This window comes from Phyllobates terribilis, unplaced genomic scaffold (assembly GCF_046119375.1).
Source record: "Phyllobates terribilis strain yellow unplaced genomic scaffold, ASM4611937v1 Scaffold_5__5_contigs__length_657084704, whole genome shotgun sequence".
NCBI classification, from domain to species: Eukaryota; Metazoa; Chordata; class Amphibia; order Anura; family Dendrobatidae; genus Phyllobates; species Phyllobates terribilis.
The window spans coordinates 166,668,520-166,686,972 of record NW_027362765.1 but is presented as its reverse complement, the minus strand read 5'-3'; the positions used below and the strand labels follow the sequence as shown (position 1 = coordinate 166,686,972).

Sequence of the window (18,453 nt, the reverse complement as noted above, 5' to 3'; positions counted from 1 at the left end):
ATGCTCTGTGTGTGCTGACACCTTTCTATCTTGGCCTGTAGTAACGTTTTCAGCAGTTTGTGCTAGTTCTTTGGGATCAGAACATCCAGGCTAGTCTTGGCCTCCTCAAAGAACAACAACCTTAGGAATGTCAAAAAGGGGGTCAATTAGTAGTACACCACACAGAAAAAAACCTTAAAAAATTAGAATTTATTAATTATCAGGATAAAAACCCAGTGTAGTATGTCTGCCACATACAGTATAGGGCCAGAAATAGTGAAAGGCTAAATTTCCACGAAAAGATTAGATTGATTAAAAAATCTTTAGGGGAAAGGATGGAGGGGGTTTCTTACCCTCACTAACCCTACCTAACCGCGGAGGTTGACACCCTAATAATTGCTCAAATCCTTACGTTTGCTCATCTCTTCAACTTCCTCCACATCCACTTCAAGAACCATTCACCTGTGGCTTAATATGTCGTACCCCTTGACAAGTGACATTGTGGCTAGATAATCAATGTCGGAAAGGGGGCTGGCTTAGCTAATGAACAGAGTTAGACCGACAGCCTTCTTAAAGGGAATTTGTCATCAGGTTTTGCTATATAATCTGAGAACAGCATGATGTAAGGGCTTAGACCCTGACTTCAGCAATGAGTCACATACTGATCTGCATGCTGTCATTTTGATAAAATCCCTGTTTTCTCTGTTGCAGATCTAGCAGTTCTGTAATGCTGAGCACTGTATAACCTCACCCACACCTGTGATTGGCAGCTTTTTCTGTACACTGTGTATTGCTAATCATTGATGAGACGGGGTTAAACTGAGCAGGAGGACTACATGGCACAAGACAACAAGTTCTCTAGTAATAATATCCTGTTGATAAAACCCTGATTTTATTGAAACAACAATACACAGCTAAGCAAGTGATACATTACTGGAATCAGGGTCTCTGACTCTACATTATGCTGATCTCAGATTACATAGCAAAAACATGCTGACAGATTCTCTTTAAAGCAGGTCACCAACATAACGAGGAGGAGGAAGGCCTCAGACTGAGACTAAATAATTGTTGGATGGAGCTTCTAGAAAAATTAAATGAAAGAGGGGTGTCAGATTGGGACATTGGTTCAGATTTATATACAGAAATTTTCTAATCACAGATATATTTTTAAAGATGCCGATTTGCATACTTTCGGCCACATTTGGACTAGACATGCTGATCTTTGCTAAATTCAATTGTATTGAGCAAGGCCGAATACGTCTAGTTGGCATGTGACCGCATATATGTAAATTGCATACTTGCGGTCACTTGGCTGCCCGCTCTTGCCGACAACCACAAATAATCCTGCCAGTGTATAGTGCACTAGCTGTAAGGATTCAGACATATAGAGTGACTGCAGATTTTTATCTGAGGTCTGGACAACCCCTTTAAGTTGAACAAAGCAGAATTCCTTGATGGATCATGTTCTTGAGTTCTTAGTTCTTAAATGGTAACGCATAAAGAATTAGGATTTCTGATCTATTGCAGGAATCAACAATCTTTGACACTACAGATGCTGTGTAACTACAACTCCCCACATGTCTTGACAGCACCTGAGTGACAGGGAATGCTGGCAGCTTTAATTTGACTACAGCTGGAGAGCTGAATGTTACTGACCTACGATCTAGGGTACATCTCCATCAACCACATTGAGTGCTATTCCGAAAGAGGTGTTAATTGCCAAAAAATGCGGTTCTTTAGCCAGCAACAGGCCAGTTGGAACAACTTTGGAAAAGTCAACCTGAATATTATAGGGATGAAATGTGTTGGAATCACCATTGTTTTAACCGCGTGTTTACCACACAGAAATAAAACATAATGTTTGCAACCCTAACCTTAGCCCTAACCCTAGCCAATAAAACTAAGGAATAGTTAAAAGAATTAGAAAAACATGGCGGCTTTTTCTAAAAACAGCACCAATCTTTTTCACTGGTTGTATCTGCTATTGTACTTTATAAATAAAGTTTTGTCAAAGCCAAATAACAGAAAATGTAAAAAAAAAAAGTTTAACTTAAAACATGACATAGCAAAAAGACTCAAACCACAGCGTCAAAATCATGATAAAACCGCATGTAAAAAACGCAAGTGAAGTAACCTATTTTAGCTAATACGTGCAGAATGGTGCAGAAAATCTGTAAAATGAAAAGCTCACTCCTAGTAAGAACGTAGCTTTAATTTCACATGAATAAGAATTTCATTACAAAGATATCAGCTGTGACTGCTTTTTGTGTAAAAGAGACACCTTAAAGAAGTTGTCCAATACTTGGGCAACTTCTCCTCATACTCCATGCTTGGCCCGATAAAATAAAAAAGCTTATATTCACCTCCTGTGCCAGCGCCGTTCCAGCAGTGTCGGCACTCGCGTTCCCGGGGCTCTCGTGAGGTTGTTATGACACGTGAGCCCTGCGCATCAGCGCTGGCGTCACTGTCCTCGCCTTCGGACAAATCGAACATCAAGAGGAAGCCAGGGCTACAGCTGATCTCTGACTTCCTCTTGATGTTCGATTTGTCCGAAGACGAGGACAGTGACTCCGGCACTGATTGGGAGCCAGACTCACGTGTCATAACAACCGCATGAGAGCCCCAGGAACGCAAGTGCCGACACTTCTGGAACGGCGCCAGCATGAGAAGTGAGTAAAGAAGTGAGTTTATATCAAGAAGGGGTTGTCCTAGTAGTGGACAACCCCTTTAAGGCTTCATGCACATGGCAGAGATGCATGGGAGCCTGTACAGTACTTCACAGATGCTGTATGGCTCCCTAATAGGATCTATATGGCCTCCGAGTGCTGCCATAAAGGCCTAAATAGGTGCATTATGGACAGAAGTATTCTCCATTTTCCAGATTAAATGCACAAAAATTTAAGAAACAATTTCTTGATTGTGAGATGAAGCGATCTCCAACATATATGGTTACTCAACAAAAGAGATGAGTGAAGCTTTATTAAATTTGAATTCACAAGCTTTGCCTAATTTCGCCCCAAAAATTGTATCAAAAGTACTCCAAAGCCTCCAATTGCGCTGAAAAGACAAGTATGACACTCTGAGGTCTTCTAGATTGTATCCAATCCATTTCAAGCTCTTTAATGTAAACACAGCTTTAGAAGTGTCAAAGTAAAATCAACACGCATGGCTATGTGTAAGCAAATGGTTACCGTATTTCACAATCTTGCTGTCATGCACTACTATATATGTACAATTAGTTCAGTGTTTTATCGCTTTCTCTTTCTATCTGTATTGCTAGGTTGTGAGCTGTGACGTCTGCTCACTATCCAGACCACAAAATGGCTGCTGCATTCCCTACCTGTGCTTTTATATAGGTTATGGTAGTACCTCTTTTTTGCTGTGCTATACCGTGTGATAATTGCAAGGCATTATGAAGAAGCCCATCCAACCACAACTGAAGTCAATTGAGACTTCTCTGACTGATGCAATCTTCTTCAAATTCTAACATTATAGCAGACATTTTAGCCAATATTCACAAAGCAAAAAGCAAATTACCCGAATTCGTCAGGTTTAGCGAATTCTGAAAAATTTATCAAAAGTGTAGTTAGCATCAAATCGATTCACTTATTTCTACTCAACAAGGATTCTCCCATATTGGGCATTACCAGCAAACTATGTAATATTTTTGGTTACATTTAGGCCAGTTTACTGTGATGCAAACATTGTAGGACCTTGATAGAATATTGTATGGATAAATAATTTTAAAAATAAATCCTGTTGATGTTTTTTTCAGCTGAAGATGACAACGTAAATATCAACTTAAATCCTTGTCCTACAAACGACAAGATCTGCATCCAAAAAGAGCAGGCAAAAGCGAAACAGAACGTAAATCATAAAATGAAAAAGCACTCTGCGAGCCAAAAAAACTTCAACAATCTTCCTGTCCAAATGGTATGATGCCACCAGTTTCAGCATGATCATGATGAGCATTACTAAGCTGTCCACTGGTTGTGTGACTTATTGCAGCTCAGACTCATTTACTTAAAGAAGTTGTCCACAGCTTTTTATTATCCCCCCAATGTACTTAGCCAGTGCTCATAAGGGTTTTTGTAATTACCTTTAGTTGTCCTTTTTGCCTGAGAGCGGCGCTACCGGGGGCCGCTCGCAGGCATCGCGTGACCCCCCCCCGCCGATGTTACGTCAAGTGAGGCATGACATCAGTAACGCGGTCCCCACGGTGGATGCTGGACTGTGTGTGGGGTTACCCCACGCATCACACCCAGCACCCACCGCGCGCTTTCCCAGTGAATGAGTAGAGGGAAAGCACGCGGTGGATGCTGGACTGTGACGTGCGGGGGGGGGGGTAACCCCGCCCACAGCCTGAAATCCACCGTGGAACACAGAAGTATGTCACCCCCGGCTGCAGCCGGAACTTGACATGACATCAGCAGATGTCAGAGCCGACTGCAGCCGGGGGTCACCTGATGCCTGTGAACGGCTAGTGATAGCGCAGAAGGTAATTACAAAAACCCTTATAGGCACCGACTGAATACATTGGGGGGATAATAAAAAGTAGTGGACAACTCCTTTAAATGGTGCTGAGCTGCAGTACCAGACACAACGTACACACATGCATATCGCTGTTTTTGGAAGAACGTAGGCTTGTTTCCATAATCTTGGACAACCAAATCAATCAAAACATGTCCATGCAGCGATCTCCTCGTTATCTTGGTGGTGTTTACTTTGAATTGTTTTTCTCCCTAGGGCACTTGCCACATGGCATTAAACATAGCATTAGAAAGATTGGCATCTCTAAGGACCAAGACACAGGAAGATTTTCTAAATTACCCAATTCCAAATTGTGACCGGGATGGAAGCTTCAACCCTAAGCAGGTACATTGACCTCTTTTACTTCCTGTTCTATAAAGATCTCTTTTTAACAGTCATTATTATCACAGACAGGATCGATAACTGCAGATAACACAGGATCCACCATTCACAATAGGTGATCTCACAACTCACTTCCTTCTCTTATTTAAAGTTGTTTTCCAGGACTTTTATTATTTTTGTGTATGGGCTAAGAGTTAACAGGCCGGTCGTCTACCTGTCTGTTCTGCATGAGGACGACATCTGCCGGCTCAGCCAGCGATTTCCATGCTTCATTCCACCTCTCGTCAACTAAGCAGCTGTTAGAAACTGACCTGGGTTGGAGTAGTGCTATTGCAACCACTAGGAGCAGCACCGGCAGGTATCGTAGTCAGGAAAAGCCAAAAATCGGTACATAGGAAAAGCAGTATAGTCTTGTATGAGGCAGCCGGTGAAGGGAGAGCTTGACTAAAGGCTGAGAGCTCATTAATCTTGCAAGTAAGGGGGTACCAGGCCAGGTTTAAATAGGGTGTTCAATCAGGAACTCACAGGATGATGACAATCAAGAACAATACAGGTACTAGAATCTAGGTTAGCCAGGAACTGTCCAGCGAGCTGAATAGCTCAGAGGGAGGAGCTACCGCCTGGTGCATAAGAGCTGCTGGGTTCGGCTCCTGACAGCAGCTGTTCCTCTTCCGGTCTGTTCTGTCATCAGGGCATCACTGCAGACATCATGCTAATTGACAGCTGGCTCCCCACAGTTAGGTGGCTCCCCACAGCATGATATCAGCAGACACAGGGTCAACATCAGTCGACATCAGAGTCAACAGAGCAGAGCATTAGCCACTGCTCTGTCAAGGTGACGTCAGCAGAAGCCATAGGAGAGATCTGTGACCGCTGTGAGCTGGCAGAGATTGGCACTAGGCAGAACAGGCAGGTAATTATCAACTACCTGTTTATTAGTTCTTAGTCAGATATTCAAAAATAATAGAAGCCCCGGATAACCCCTATAATGATGAACTTGGCCTAAATCATAGCATGCCTACAAAATGTCCCTATACAAGATAATGTCACAGAACCTAGTCTATGTCCATGAGGCTGCTAAAAAGAATAGGAAACATGAGCCTAATATTAGGCCCCCTAGTCCAGTGTGAATTGCAAGAAAGTGATATAGAAAATTAAAAAACATTGTAATTTTTAGTTTTTTTTTAATACATTTAAAACAAAAAAGTACCTTTTTCCCTTAAATGCTGTAGTGAAAGTAATAAGTACTGATGAACATTTCAGGTTTTATGAAGGTCAATAACAGCCAACATACACTATTCAAAAATTTAAATGGAACCTGTCACCTCCAGATATGCTATTTATCTTCAGATATAGGTATAATCTGCAGGTAAGTATCATTTAAACCCTGTGTACTAGCTTACTAAAGCAGCGGCTACAGGGAGAAAAATAAATTTTATTTTTCCTGCAGCCATATGCTTTGAGTCATTTGGGCGGTGCAGGAAGCAATCACCACTCAGTACACAGTGAGTGCACTGTAATCAGTCCATAGCACATTGACTGACAGCATGTCTAAGCATATACAGGGTGGGCCATTTATATGGATACACCTAAATTAAATGGGAATGGTTGGTGATATCAACTTCCTGTTTGTGGCACATTAGTTTATGAGAGGGAGAAAACTTTTCCAGATGGGTGGTGACCATGGCGGCCATTTTGAAGTCGGCCATTTTGGATCCAACTTTATTTTTTTCAATGGGAGGAGGGTCATGTCACCACCCATCTGGAAAAGTTTTCCTCCTCCCATATACTAATGTGCCACAAACAGGAAGTTGATATCAACAACCATTCCCATTTAATTTAGGTGTATCCATATAAATGGCCCACCCTGTACATTACACACACTGTAGAGCAGGCTGTGTATCAAAGTGTAGTGGTGTGATTATAGCAAGCTCACGGTACAGTAACGAATGTAACAGCTCTCTGCATCGCCCTGTTGACTGGAAGTGAGCAACTTCAGGGAGAATAAAACTTAGTTCTCTCCCTGTAGCCGTTGCTCCAGTAAGGCAGCCAGGCAGAATTGAAATGCTATTTAACTGCAGATTACAATTATATTTGCAGTTCAATAGTGTTTCTAGAGGTGACAGGTTTCATATTAATTGCCAGTTTGATTAACCAAATTTCATTGTAAAGCACCACTCCAGCATTTTTCTTTTATATCAGTGCTGGAGTGGTGTCACTCTTGCAAGTTCTCTGCCCCTAGTAATATACTTACTAGCCGCCATCTTCATCTATTATTGGCGCCACTTCTGTTGTCTTCTGAAGGTTTTGAGCTGCCGGATCGTTCCAGTGTCTGCTAGGCAAGCCGGTAATTACTGCTCAATGTAAGTCTACGAGATCCAGCACGAGGGTAGAACAGGGCTCTTTTAGGCTTACATTAAGAGCTTGTGACTGTTATCTCTGAATTCCATTCAGTCAGAAGTTGTGGTTACAAGATGGCGTTGCGATATTGGAACGGCGCCAGGAACAGCTGAAGACAACGGCCAGTAAGTATAATACTAGGAGCAGGGAACTTGCATTAGTGGCACCACTCCAGCATTGCAATAAAATTGAAAAAAAAACACTGGAGTGCTGCTTGAACCATATCTTGGTTTGCATAAATTCATATATTGACTCCAGCTTATATAGAATCATTAACATAGCCAAAAAATAAGTAATTAAATAGATCATACTGGGAGGCATATATTTACAAAGAGTGTGTGTGTGTGTATGTGTGTGTGTGTATATATATATATATATATATATACATACACTGCTCAAAAAAATAAAGGAAACACTTGAACAACAGAATATAACTCCACGTACATAATAATAATAATAATTTTTATTTATATAGCGCCAACATATTCCGCAGCACTTTACAATTAAGCAGGGACATGTACAAACAATAAATTCAATACAAGGTGAGACAGTTTAACAGTTACATCAGGAGTGAGGTCCCTGCTCGCAAGCTTACATTCTACACGGAAATGGGGGGACACAATAGGTGGAAAGTGCTTGTTATTTCAGGTCAGGCAATTATAATAAGTTGGGATTATCATATAAAGCTGTATGATCCGGTCATCAGCCTGTATGTTAAAGTGCAATACTCAATTACCGAGTGCAGTTATTGTGTGCATGGAGGGTGTAGAAACAGATGAACAGTAGGGGGCAGATTCTGAGTAGTATTCAGGAGGGAACAGGGGAAAGTTAGTTTACTGGGTATTTGGGATGGTAGGCTTGTTTAAAGAGATGGGTTTTTAAAGCGCGCTTGAAGACATCAGGGCTAGGCATCAATCGGATCGTCTGGGGTAGAGCATTCCAGAGAACTGGTGCAGCACGAGAGTAGTCTTGGAGACGGAGGTGCGAGGTTCGGATTATGGGGGATGTTAGCCTTAGGTCATTTGTGGAACGGAGGGCACATGTAGGACGATAGACTGAGATGAGAGAGGAGATATAAGGTGGTGCAGAACTGTGGAGAGCTTTGTGGGTGAGAGCAATGAGTTTATATTGGACCCTGTAGCGAATGGGTAACCAGTGTAATGACTGGCACAAGGTGGAGGCATCGGTGAAGCGGCTGGACAGAAATACGACCCTGGCTGCCGCATTCAGGACAGATTGGAGAGGGGAAATTTTGGTAAGAGGGAGACCGATCAGAAGAGAGTTGCAGTAGTCCAGACGAGAGTGAATAAGAGCGACAGTAAGAGTTTTAGCAGTTTCCAAAGTGAGAAAAGATCGGATTCTGGAGATGTTTTTAAGATGCAGGTGACAAGAGCGAGTGAGTGATCGGATATAGGGAGTAAAGGAAAGGTTAGTGTCGAATATGACCCTAAGGCAGCGGGCGTGCTGCTTGGGAGTTATGGTTGACCCCTCCAAGGTAATTTCGATGTTAGGTAGAGTTCGGTTAGTAGATGGGGGAAACACAAGAAGTTCAGTTTTGGAGAGATTCAGTTTGAGATAGAGGGAGGACATGATGCTAGACACAGCAGACAAACAATCCTTGGTATTTTGTATTAGGGTAGGGGTGATGTCAGGGGAAGAAGTGTATAGTTGGGTGTCGTCAGCATAGAGATGATACTGGAACCCAAATCTGCTGATTGTTTGTCCAATAGGGGCAGTGTATAGAGAGAAGAGGAGGGGGCCTAGGACTGAGCCCTGCGGAACCCCGATAGTAAGGGGATGAGGAGGGGAAGAGGAGCCTGCAAAAGATACAGTGAAGGAGCGGTCAGAGAGGTAGGAGGAGAACCAGGAGAGAACGGTTTCCTTGAGGCCTATAGAGCGGAGCATAGTGAGGAGGAGCTGGTGATCCACAGTGTCAAATGCTGCAGAGAGATCCAGGAGAATCAGCAGGGAGCAGTGACCTTTGGATTTGGCTGTTAGTAGATCGGTAGAGACTTTAGTGAGGGCAGTTTCAGTGGAGTGTAAGGAGCGGAAACCAGATTGTAGAGGGTCGAGGAGAGAGTTATCTGAGAGATAGCGGATTAGACGGGAGTGGACCAAGCGTTCCAGGAGTTTAGAGATGAAAGGAAGATTAGAGACAGGTCTGTAGTTAGCAGTGCAGTTCTGGTCCAGGAATGGCTTTTTAAGTAAAGGGGTTATGATGGCATGTTTAAATGAGGAGGGAAAGATACCTGACGAAAGAGAGAGGTTAAATATTTTAGTCAGGTGAGTGGTGACCACCGGTGAGAGGGACTGCAGGAGATGTGAAGGAATGGGGTCACTGTTGCAGGTTGTAGGCCGAGAAGAAGCGAGGAGCTGGGTAACTTCTTCTTCTGTGACCGGCTCAAAGATGGCTAGTGAGCTTGAAGTGCGGTAGGTACATCAAACTTTTGTGAAATCAAACTGTCCACTTAGGAAGCAACACTGATTGACAATCAATTTCACATGCTGTTGTGCAAATGGAATAGACAATAGCTGGAAATTATTGGCAATTATCAAGACACCCTTAATAAAGGAGTGGTTCTGCAGGTGGGGACCACAGACCACATCTCAGTACCAGTGCTTTCTGGCTGATGTTTTGGTCACTTTTGAATGTTGGTTGTGCTTTCACGCTTGTGGTAGCATGAGACGGACTCTACAACCCACAGACGTTGCTCAGGTAATGCAGCTCATCCAGGATGGCACATCAATGCGAGCTGTGGCAAGAAGGTTTGCTGTGTCTGTCAGCGTAGTGTCCAGAGGCTGGAGGCGCTACCAGGAGACAGACGAGTACACCAGGAGACGTGGAGGGGGCCGTAGGAGGGCAACAACCCAGCAGCAGGACTGCTACCTCTGCCTTTGTGCAAGGGGGAACAGGAGGAGCACTGCCAGAGCCCGGCAAAATGACCTCCAGCAGGCCACAAATGTGCATGTGTCTGCACAAACGGTTAGAAACCAACTTCATGAGGGTGGTATGAGGGCCCAACATCCACAGATGGGGGTTGTGCTCACAGCCCAACACCGTGCAGGACGCTGGCATTTGCCACAGAACACCAGGATTGGCAAAGTCGCCACTTGCACCCTGTGCTCTTCACAGATGAAAGCAGGTTCACACTGAGCACATGTGACAGACGTGACAGAGTCTGGAGACGCCGTGGAGAGCGATCTGCTGCCTGCAACATCCTTCAGCATGGCCGGTTTGGCAGTGGGTCAGGTTGGCCCTGGGTTCCTCCTAATGCAGGACAATGCCAGACCTCATGTGGCTGGAGTGTGTCAGCAGCTCCTGCAAGATGAAGGCATTGAAGCTATGGACTGGCCCGCCAGGTCCCCAGACCTGAATCTGATTGAGCACATCTGGGACATGATGTCTTGCTCCATTCACCAATGTCATGTTGCACCACAGACTGTCTAGGAGTTGGCAGATGCTTTAGTCCAGGTCTGGGAGGAGATCCCACAGGAGACCATCCACAACCTCATCAGGAGCATGCCCAGGCGTTGTAGCGAGGTCATACAGGCACATGGAGACCACACACAATACTGAGCCTCATTTTGACTTGTTTTAAGGACATTACATCAAAGTTGGATCAGCCTGTAGTGTGTTTTTCCACTTTAATTTTGGGGGTGACTCCAAATCCAGGCCTCCATTGGTTAATAAATTTGATTTCCATTGATGATTTTTGTGTGATTTTTGATGTCAGCACATTCAGCTTTATACAGAACAAAGTATTCGAGAATATTTCATTCATTCAGATCTAGGATGTGGTATTCGAGTGCTCCTTTTATTTTTTGAGCAGTATATATATACTGTATATATATCTGTTTGGAGCTGTCAGAGGCCATCAACTCAAAGAGTCTATTCTGGTCAGACTTGGTGCCAGCCACTCTGCCTAGCAGGCCCAGAGACACTCTGGTCTCCACCCGTTGAACTCTATGCAGGGTCTGGACTTACAATAGGGTCCCCTGGGATGTGTCCATAGAGTAGATGTTGGCTTGAGGAGTGAATTTGAGGCATGAGTGGTCAACTAACCATTTCAATAACTAGAGGGACAAAACTTGGTACAAATTTAGGAAAACAAACCATAATCAGAGAAATAATTGGTGGAAAATTCCCTGGCGATCATCAAAGGAGAGTAAGTAAGACAAGGTCATGATCAGGGACAATAAAAGTCAGAAGAGGTCAGGGTCACAAGCCAGGTCAGGATCAAGATGAAATGGCAGAGTTATAGCACCAGAGATTTAGGAGTAAACCAAAGCATACTGCTTGGCGAAGTCCTAATGGTCACAACAAGAAAATTAACCTACAGATCAACCCAAATAAGCTGGCCAGCATAAATACGAACAGACTGGCTATTACCACAATTCCCAGCAACATCAATACCCTTTGGTGGACTGCCAGTGCACTGTCCAGCACAGAAAGGTGTTTAAATATTTTGCAGAGATGATACCTACACCACCCAAAACTGCCAACATCGCTGCCTGCTCTATCTCCAGCACCTATAACAGAATAAGTGCAGCGGCACTTGACGGCAGAGGTTGCTGGAGTGGGGTCAAGTAAGAATGTCAGAATATAGCTGGAACTAAAGTAGCATAAAAAAGGGAAATGTACATATTTAACTTCTTTCGACAGACATGATTGACTCTTTCCTCTTTCTTTTAGTGCAACCCAGCACTCGATGGACAACGTGGAAAATGTTGGTGTGTTGATCGAAGAACTGGGGTTGCCCTTCCTTTGCCTTATGATCCTAACCATGATCCAGACTGTCAACATACCTCAGAGCACATCAGAAAATAAAGTGCAGTGAATCTTCTCTACTGAAATCCAACTCCCCACTCTAAGAAAAGAGATCTAGCACTAAATTGGGGCACATGGAGTCTTCTTAATGTCATATCTAGACTACATCACTCATTCTTGCCCGAAGAATTTACAGCCTTTTGAGGAACATAATCCAGATGATCTGAAGTTAACTCTGGCAGGAAAGCTGGCATACTATGTGGGTGGGCTTTAGGGGGATTTGCGGGTGGCAAGAAAAGACATTATACAGTTTTTTTTCTATTTAATAATCATAGGTAAGGAGGAACTTTTGGGGTTAAGTATGTGGGGTAGAGTTTAGTGCATTCAAAAAGCCTGTGCTACATAGATGGGTTTTATTTTAAGAAGCTTTCGATGAGCATTTATAAGTTGTCTAGTAGACTTGTGAAAATACAGAATGTATAGCTTGATGAGGTTGTGTTTGGTCTGTTTGTTCCTACATGATTTGTGGAATTCTGAAAGTGAAATTTATGCAATTGGTTATTTATTAGATACAAGATTTAAAGCCCAAAAAATAGGACATTTTTAAACTCGCCTTTGACCTAATGTTGTTCCCAGCCTAAAAACACTTACTTGTCCAAAGCTACATAGGTCACACCTTTATGTGGTTCAGTTCATAGGACAGTCTTTCAAAAAATGGGCCTGTTGGCTTGTGTGCAGTGTTATAGCGAGTGGCACTTTGCATCTCAGGAGTCGGACTGAACTTTGAGAAAATGAGCAGGACTGTAAAGGTTGATTAGTTAGTGATAAAGGGGATCTGTCAAGAGAGTCAAGTTTCCCAAAACATGGACAGTCACCACTAGGGGGAGCTTACTGCATACTTTATAAACATTGAATTCAAGAATGACCCAGTATGCAGAAAACTTTTAGGCTCCATCTAGCGTTGAGACCTTGAACTGGTAACACTCATCATCAATTTATTCATACATTTCTAGAAGGAACAGCATAGTACCAGCACAATGCAGAGTTCTAAGAAAAGATGTTACAGAATGGGGTGTACAAATATTTAGTAAAATAGTCATGTCAAGAGGTACGTCTATGCCAAGAAATAGTGGCTCATGTATTGCTGACTGCTATAAAAATATGTATAGCAATAACATGTTATTTTATTGCTCTATATATTCATTTAGGCTCTAAAAGCCAAACCCGTGTTTAAAGGTGGACATTAACTTGAAGTATTTTCTGTGTTTTTTTCAATGTTATAGTAGATTTTGGTAGTTTAATTTTTTTTTTTGTTGTTTTTATGACAAGCAATTTTGTAAAAGTCTCCTTATCCCGTGATCAGTTATGCACCTGCTTGATTATCACATAACAAAACTGTCTTCTCAACCAATGAAAGTTGAAGACATTTGCCAGAAGAGGGGAAAAGTTTCGACAAGGGTTAATGTCGACCTTTAATACGATGTAGCATTTTTTACATATCTATTTTGTGTGAAATCTGATGTGAAAAAAATAAAAAACAATGATGTTTCCATACCGGTCTCTGTGATGGTGATTTCTGTACATTAGAATAGTACAGTAGACAAAATATTGAGTTTTAAAGTCCCCTATTGGATTCGTCCTTGACCCCTTAAAGAAAAAGTGAATATATGCTTGAGTTTTCAACTCTATAACATAGGGGTAAGGCCAGGGAAACCATCTTGCCTTTCATTGACAGTTCACTGATGTTAGGTGCCTCTAGTGCCTACAAGTAAAGCATAGTAATTTTTTTTTGGATCCAGAAAAGTAAGTAATGGGATCTATAAAATGATCCGTGCTTTCACATTGCGTTCTGTGTCCTCTTCGGGGCATACGTCTGAAATCTCCCGCAAAACGGGGTCCGGGCATATGCACCGATGGTGCCATAGACTGTAATGATGCTGACAAAGCGAACGTGCTCTCTGACGTACATAATTTTCGGGAGTTCGGGAGAGTCCTCCTACTAGAGGCGGACACTCAAACACCTAGACTGCGTCTGGGTGTCTGCCTCCAGTAGGTGGACACTCCCAAAAATTATGTATGTCAGAGAGCACGTTCGCTCTCTCTGCATCATTACAGTCTATGGCCCCATCGGCACATACACCCAGATCCCGATTTGCGAGGGATTTCAGACAGATGCCCCGACGAGGACACAGAACGCAATGTGAAAGCACCCTTAATCTGAATCATGTAATGGTTAATTTACTACTACAAAAGTACAAGGAGGCTTTGATGCCTTTCTTGGAAAATATAATATTATAGGTCAGGGATCTCAAACATGAGACCACTGAGGCTGCTTCATGCGGCCCACAGGCACCGTAAACTTCTTGACGATCACAGCTTGGTCCAGGGGTCCACCGACGGCAGTGCTTTATTTCAGTTGAATGTGCGTTCTTGGTCGCATATTCAATTGAAAGTATTGCTGCATAGAGACAAGCTCTCTGCACAGCAATACCGATGACAGCAAATCAGAGGCTAGCATCTGACATCGGCGTGGCGGCGCATGGCAGTGACGTCATACACTGCTGCGCCTGCACGCAGTCACTGCGTCCAATGATGCATATTCAACTGAAATAAAGAGCTGTTGTCTGTGGACCCCTGGACCAGGCTGCGATCGTCAAGGTGTCTATAGTGCCTGCGGGCCGCATGTGCAGAAAAGATGACGCCGAGGGAACGGAAGACAGGTGAGAAGAATCTTTTTTTTTTTTTTTTTTCTTGTATGTGAAGAATGGCACAATAGGGGACATTACTATGATATGGAGACCTACATGGGGACTTTGCTACAAGATGGGGACCTGGATGGGGCATAACTACAAGATGAGGACTAATGTTCCCAACATTACTACAATATGGGGACCAGAATGGGGCATTATTACAAGATGAAGACTAGGATGGTCACATTACTGCAAGAAAGGAACCAGGATGGGGCATTAGTCCAAGAAGGGGACCAGAATGGGGCATTAATACAAAATGAGGACTAGAATGGGCACATTATTACAATATGGGGACATTGCTATAAGATGGAAACCAGGATGGGGCATTATTACAAGAAGGGAACCAGGATGGGGCAGATTTCTCTGATAAGATATATTCTAAAGTTGGTTATTTTCATGTGTGCTATGGATTTAGTAAATAAAAATTAAAATGACAATTACTCTTTAAGTGATATGTATACCCTCAAAAACCTATACAGTAATAGAATGATATAGTCCTGGTTTAAAGTGGCAGGGCCAATGATTGCATCAAAACTTGGGCAGAAACTAGGACTCGCTGGGCATCGTGAAAAGGTTAAAGTTGAGTTACACAAGGAAACCATGCTGACACAGCCAACTAATATACACTTGTAGCCACTGCTGATCACTGGAAGCCTTGATTAGTCCATATGTCATTTTTCGTAGAAATTAACAGACATCTTCACTTTACAGCAATTGCTGCTTCTATAATCTGAAGGGGTATTCGGATGACCCTTTAAAAAAGTGGATGTTACAAGTATGAGACATGTAACTAATACAGAACTGGAGAACTGAATTTTATCTTCTTACAAATATGTTTGCTGCAGCTCTCACAGCTCTGCTGTATTGTAATCATGTCTGCCTGTGAGCTGGAGCTGAGAGGAACCTGCAGATGTGTCAGCTATAATCACACACAGCTCTGCAGTGAAATCAGTCACACCATTTTATTATTCCAGTTACTGAGCAGCTCTATGTACCAGTACACTGTGCCTGTAATGAATACAAGTCATATTCAAGTAGAGAAAATTCTCCTAGATTTAACCTGTCAGCCTCTGGCTCATTGCTGCTTGCCATGCAAGAGGTTGGATGTTCAAATCTAAAGGAAGACTTCAAGAAAAGTGAAGAATGAGTTAATTAAATAAATGCAAGTATGCACTGGGCATAGACAAAAGCTGACTCCTCCCTTGGAATTGGAGGAGGAGGAACCACTGCTTAATGAACTACTCTGTAACACATGCAGTGATCATGTGTGGCAAGAAGAAAAGGAGACATCACAGACATAGAGTGGAAGTTTGGACATAGCCCTGACCTCCCAGGATAGTGGGACATCTCCCCCAAACTAGTGCTTTGCAATAAACTTTGCATAGCCACTGGGGCCCAATCTTAATTCCCTCATACACATTATACTAAAATTGGCAGAACCCGGTGGGTCAGCTGATAGTCTAATGTGTATTGCGGCTTCATGTCTCTCTCCTAAAACAGTGGGGAAAATAAGTATTTGATACACTGCCGATTTTGCAAGTTTTCTCACCTACAAAGAATGGAGAGGTCTGTAATTTTTATCATATGTACAATTCTAATGTGATAAACAGAATCTAAAAAAAAATACCAATTTACTGAGATAATGATTTTTGTGTTCTCATTGGCTATAAGCCATAATCATCAATATTAACAGAAATAAACACTTGAAATAGATCACTCTGTCTGTAATGACTCTATATAACATATGAGTTTCACTTTTTGGAATGAAGAACTGAAATAAATTAACTTTTTGATGATATTCTAGTTTGTGAGAAGCACCTGTAACTTGCTGTTCGCCAACAGCTTTCTAATGTGTATGCAGGGTTTTACAAAGGGGCGTAACTATTGCAATCCTGGGAGACAAAATATCTGTGACCTAACACCGCCTCTGACCATGAAAACAAAAGCGTAGAAAGCATCAGCTGAGCGCAGTCCCCCCTTCATTTCTAATTGGCTGTGCTCAGATCTCCTCCTCTGTGGTCTCAATACACTTTTTATGAGCCCATACACCACTTGCACCTCTCTTTGAAGGGAGGAGCATAATATTTTTGTTATAGTAAGTGGAAGAGGAGGATTTAAAGCTTGCCCTGGGGCCCATATGACTTTAGTTACGGCACTGCTCTTTTATACAGGCATGAATAGTTTAGGTAGCCTGCTTCCACTTATTTGGTTAATCAAGATTCATCAGGAAGCCTGAATTCTAGGAAAAATAAACATTCAGTGTAAATTATTGGCAGGAGAACTACTGGCAATATTCGAGGGAAAAAAAGGACAAATGGTAGTTTTTCCATGCAACTTCTGCGAAACTAGTTTGTACAGAATATATTCATTACCATTGGTCCTTGTTTCTTATTCAGGTATATACAGTTATTTAAAAAAACTCATTTTACCCAAACATGTTCTTGTAGTGCTTCACAAATTTCGTTCTTAAGATGACCATACATATTTAATAAAGGTTGTCCCAATTTTGGTGGGATTGCCCTAGAATCTAATGTGTCTAGGGGCTTATTGACTCTTCCTTAACTAATTGTTGGTCTTGTGTGTGATAAGCTTGTGTAGTGCACAAGATAGTTGTCTTTAGCTCCCTTATAAATATTCATGCTCATCTTGGCCAGACACCCCTGGCATTAATTTATCCTCCAAAGGATCGAATGATTGGGCATGATGAAGTCCAACATTCTTCATCTTTTTTCCTTTTAAATCCACAGTAAAGCACAAGCCTAAGGAATGACCCTATACACTTGGAATTTTGGTCAACGTTAAAACATTGGGTTGGTTCCATAACATGGAAAGTAATGGGACTAATATAGATAACCAGATTTGTTTTGGCACATTTTTAGACACACTGCTAAAATCTCTGTGGGAACTAATATAGAGGTAGAATGGTATGGTCATTTGTATGGCTGGTAAAATTATAAGGTCACCAGTATGACTGGTAGACTGATATGGATACTAATATGACTGGTAAACTTATGTGGTCTTTAGCATGAAAGGGTGAATTACTTGGCCACTAGCAGGGTTGGTAGAATTATATGGACACTAGTATAGCTGTTAAATTATATGGATACTAGTATGTCTGGTAGAATTAGAAGAACACTAGTATGGCTATTAGAACTATATACACACTAGTATAGCTCATACAGTTATATGGCCATAGTATGGCTAGTAGCATAATGTGGAATAGTAAGTTGGCAGAGTTATAATATATGGAAACTAGTATGACTGGTAGAATTATATGGCCATAGTATGGCTGGTAGAATTATATGGGCTGTAGGATGGCTGATACAGTTACAGTACACCTTCTCATTTAAAGATTTTTCTGTATTTTCATGACTATGAAAATTGTACATTCACACTGAAGGCATCAAAACTATGAATTAACACATGTGGAATTATATACTTAACAAAAAAGTGTGAAACAACTGAAAATATGTCTTATATTCTAGGTTCTTCAAAGTAGCCACCTTTTGCTTTGATGACTGCTTTGCACACTCTTGGCATTCTCTTGATGAGCTTCAAGAGGTAGTCATCGGAAATGGTTTTCACTTCACAGGTGTGCCCTGTCAGGTTTAATAAGTGGGATTTCTTGCCTTATAAATGGGGTTGGGACCATCAGTTGTGTTGTGCAGAAGTCTGGTGGATGCA

At 42.2% G+C, this 18,453-nt stretch overlaps 1 protein-coding gene across 2 annotated transcripts in view; it reads left to right on the top strand.

Annotated features, from left to right (window-relative positions):
* The window catches only part of IGFBP4 (insulin like growth factor binding protein 4), a 58,016-nt gene extending 44,665 nt beyond the window's left edge, over positions 1 to 13,351 (top strand). The window contains exons 2-5 of one of the 2 annotated variants that reach the window (XM_073683351.1): positions 3,755 to 3,912; positions 4,726 to 4,854; positions 7,306 to 7,376; positions 11,945 to 13,351. In XM_073683351.1, the coding sequence (XP_073539452.1) occupies positions 3,755 to 3,912; positions 4,726 to 4,854; positions 7,306 to 7,376; positions 11,945 to 12,089 (503 nt within the window). In that variant the 3' untranslated portion in view covers positions 12,090 to 13,351. The remainder of the gene's footprint in view (positions 1 to 3,754; positions 3,913 to 4,725; positions 4,855 to 7,305; positions 7,377 to 11,944) is intronic. The other variant, XM_073683352.1, reaches the window with a different exon arrangement.
* Positions 13,352 to 18,453: the final 5,102 nt, after the last annotated feature.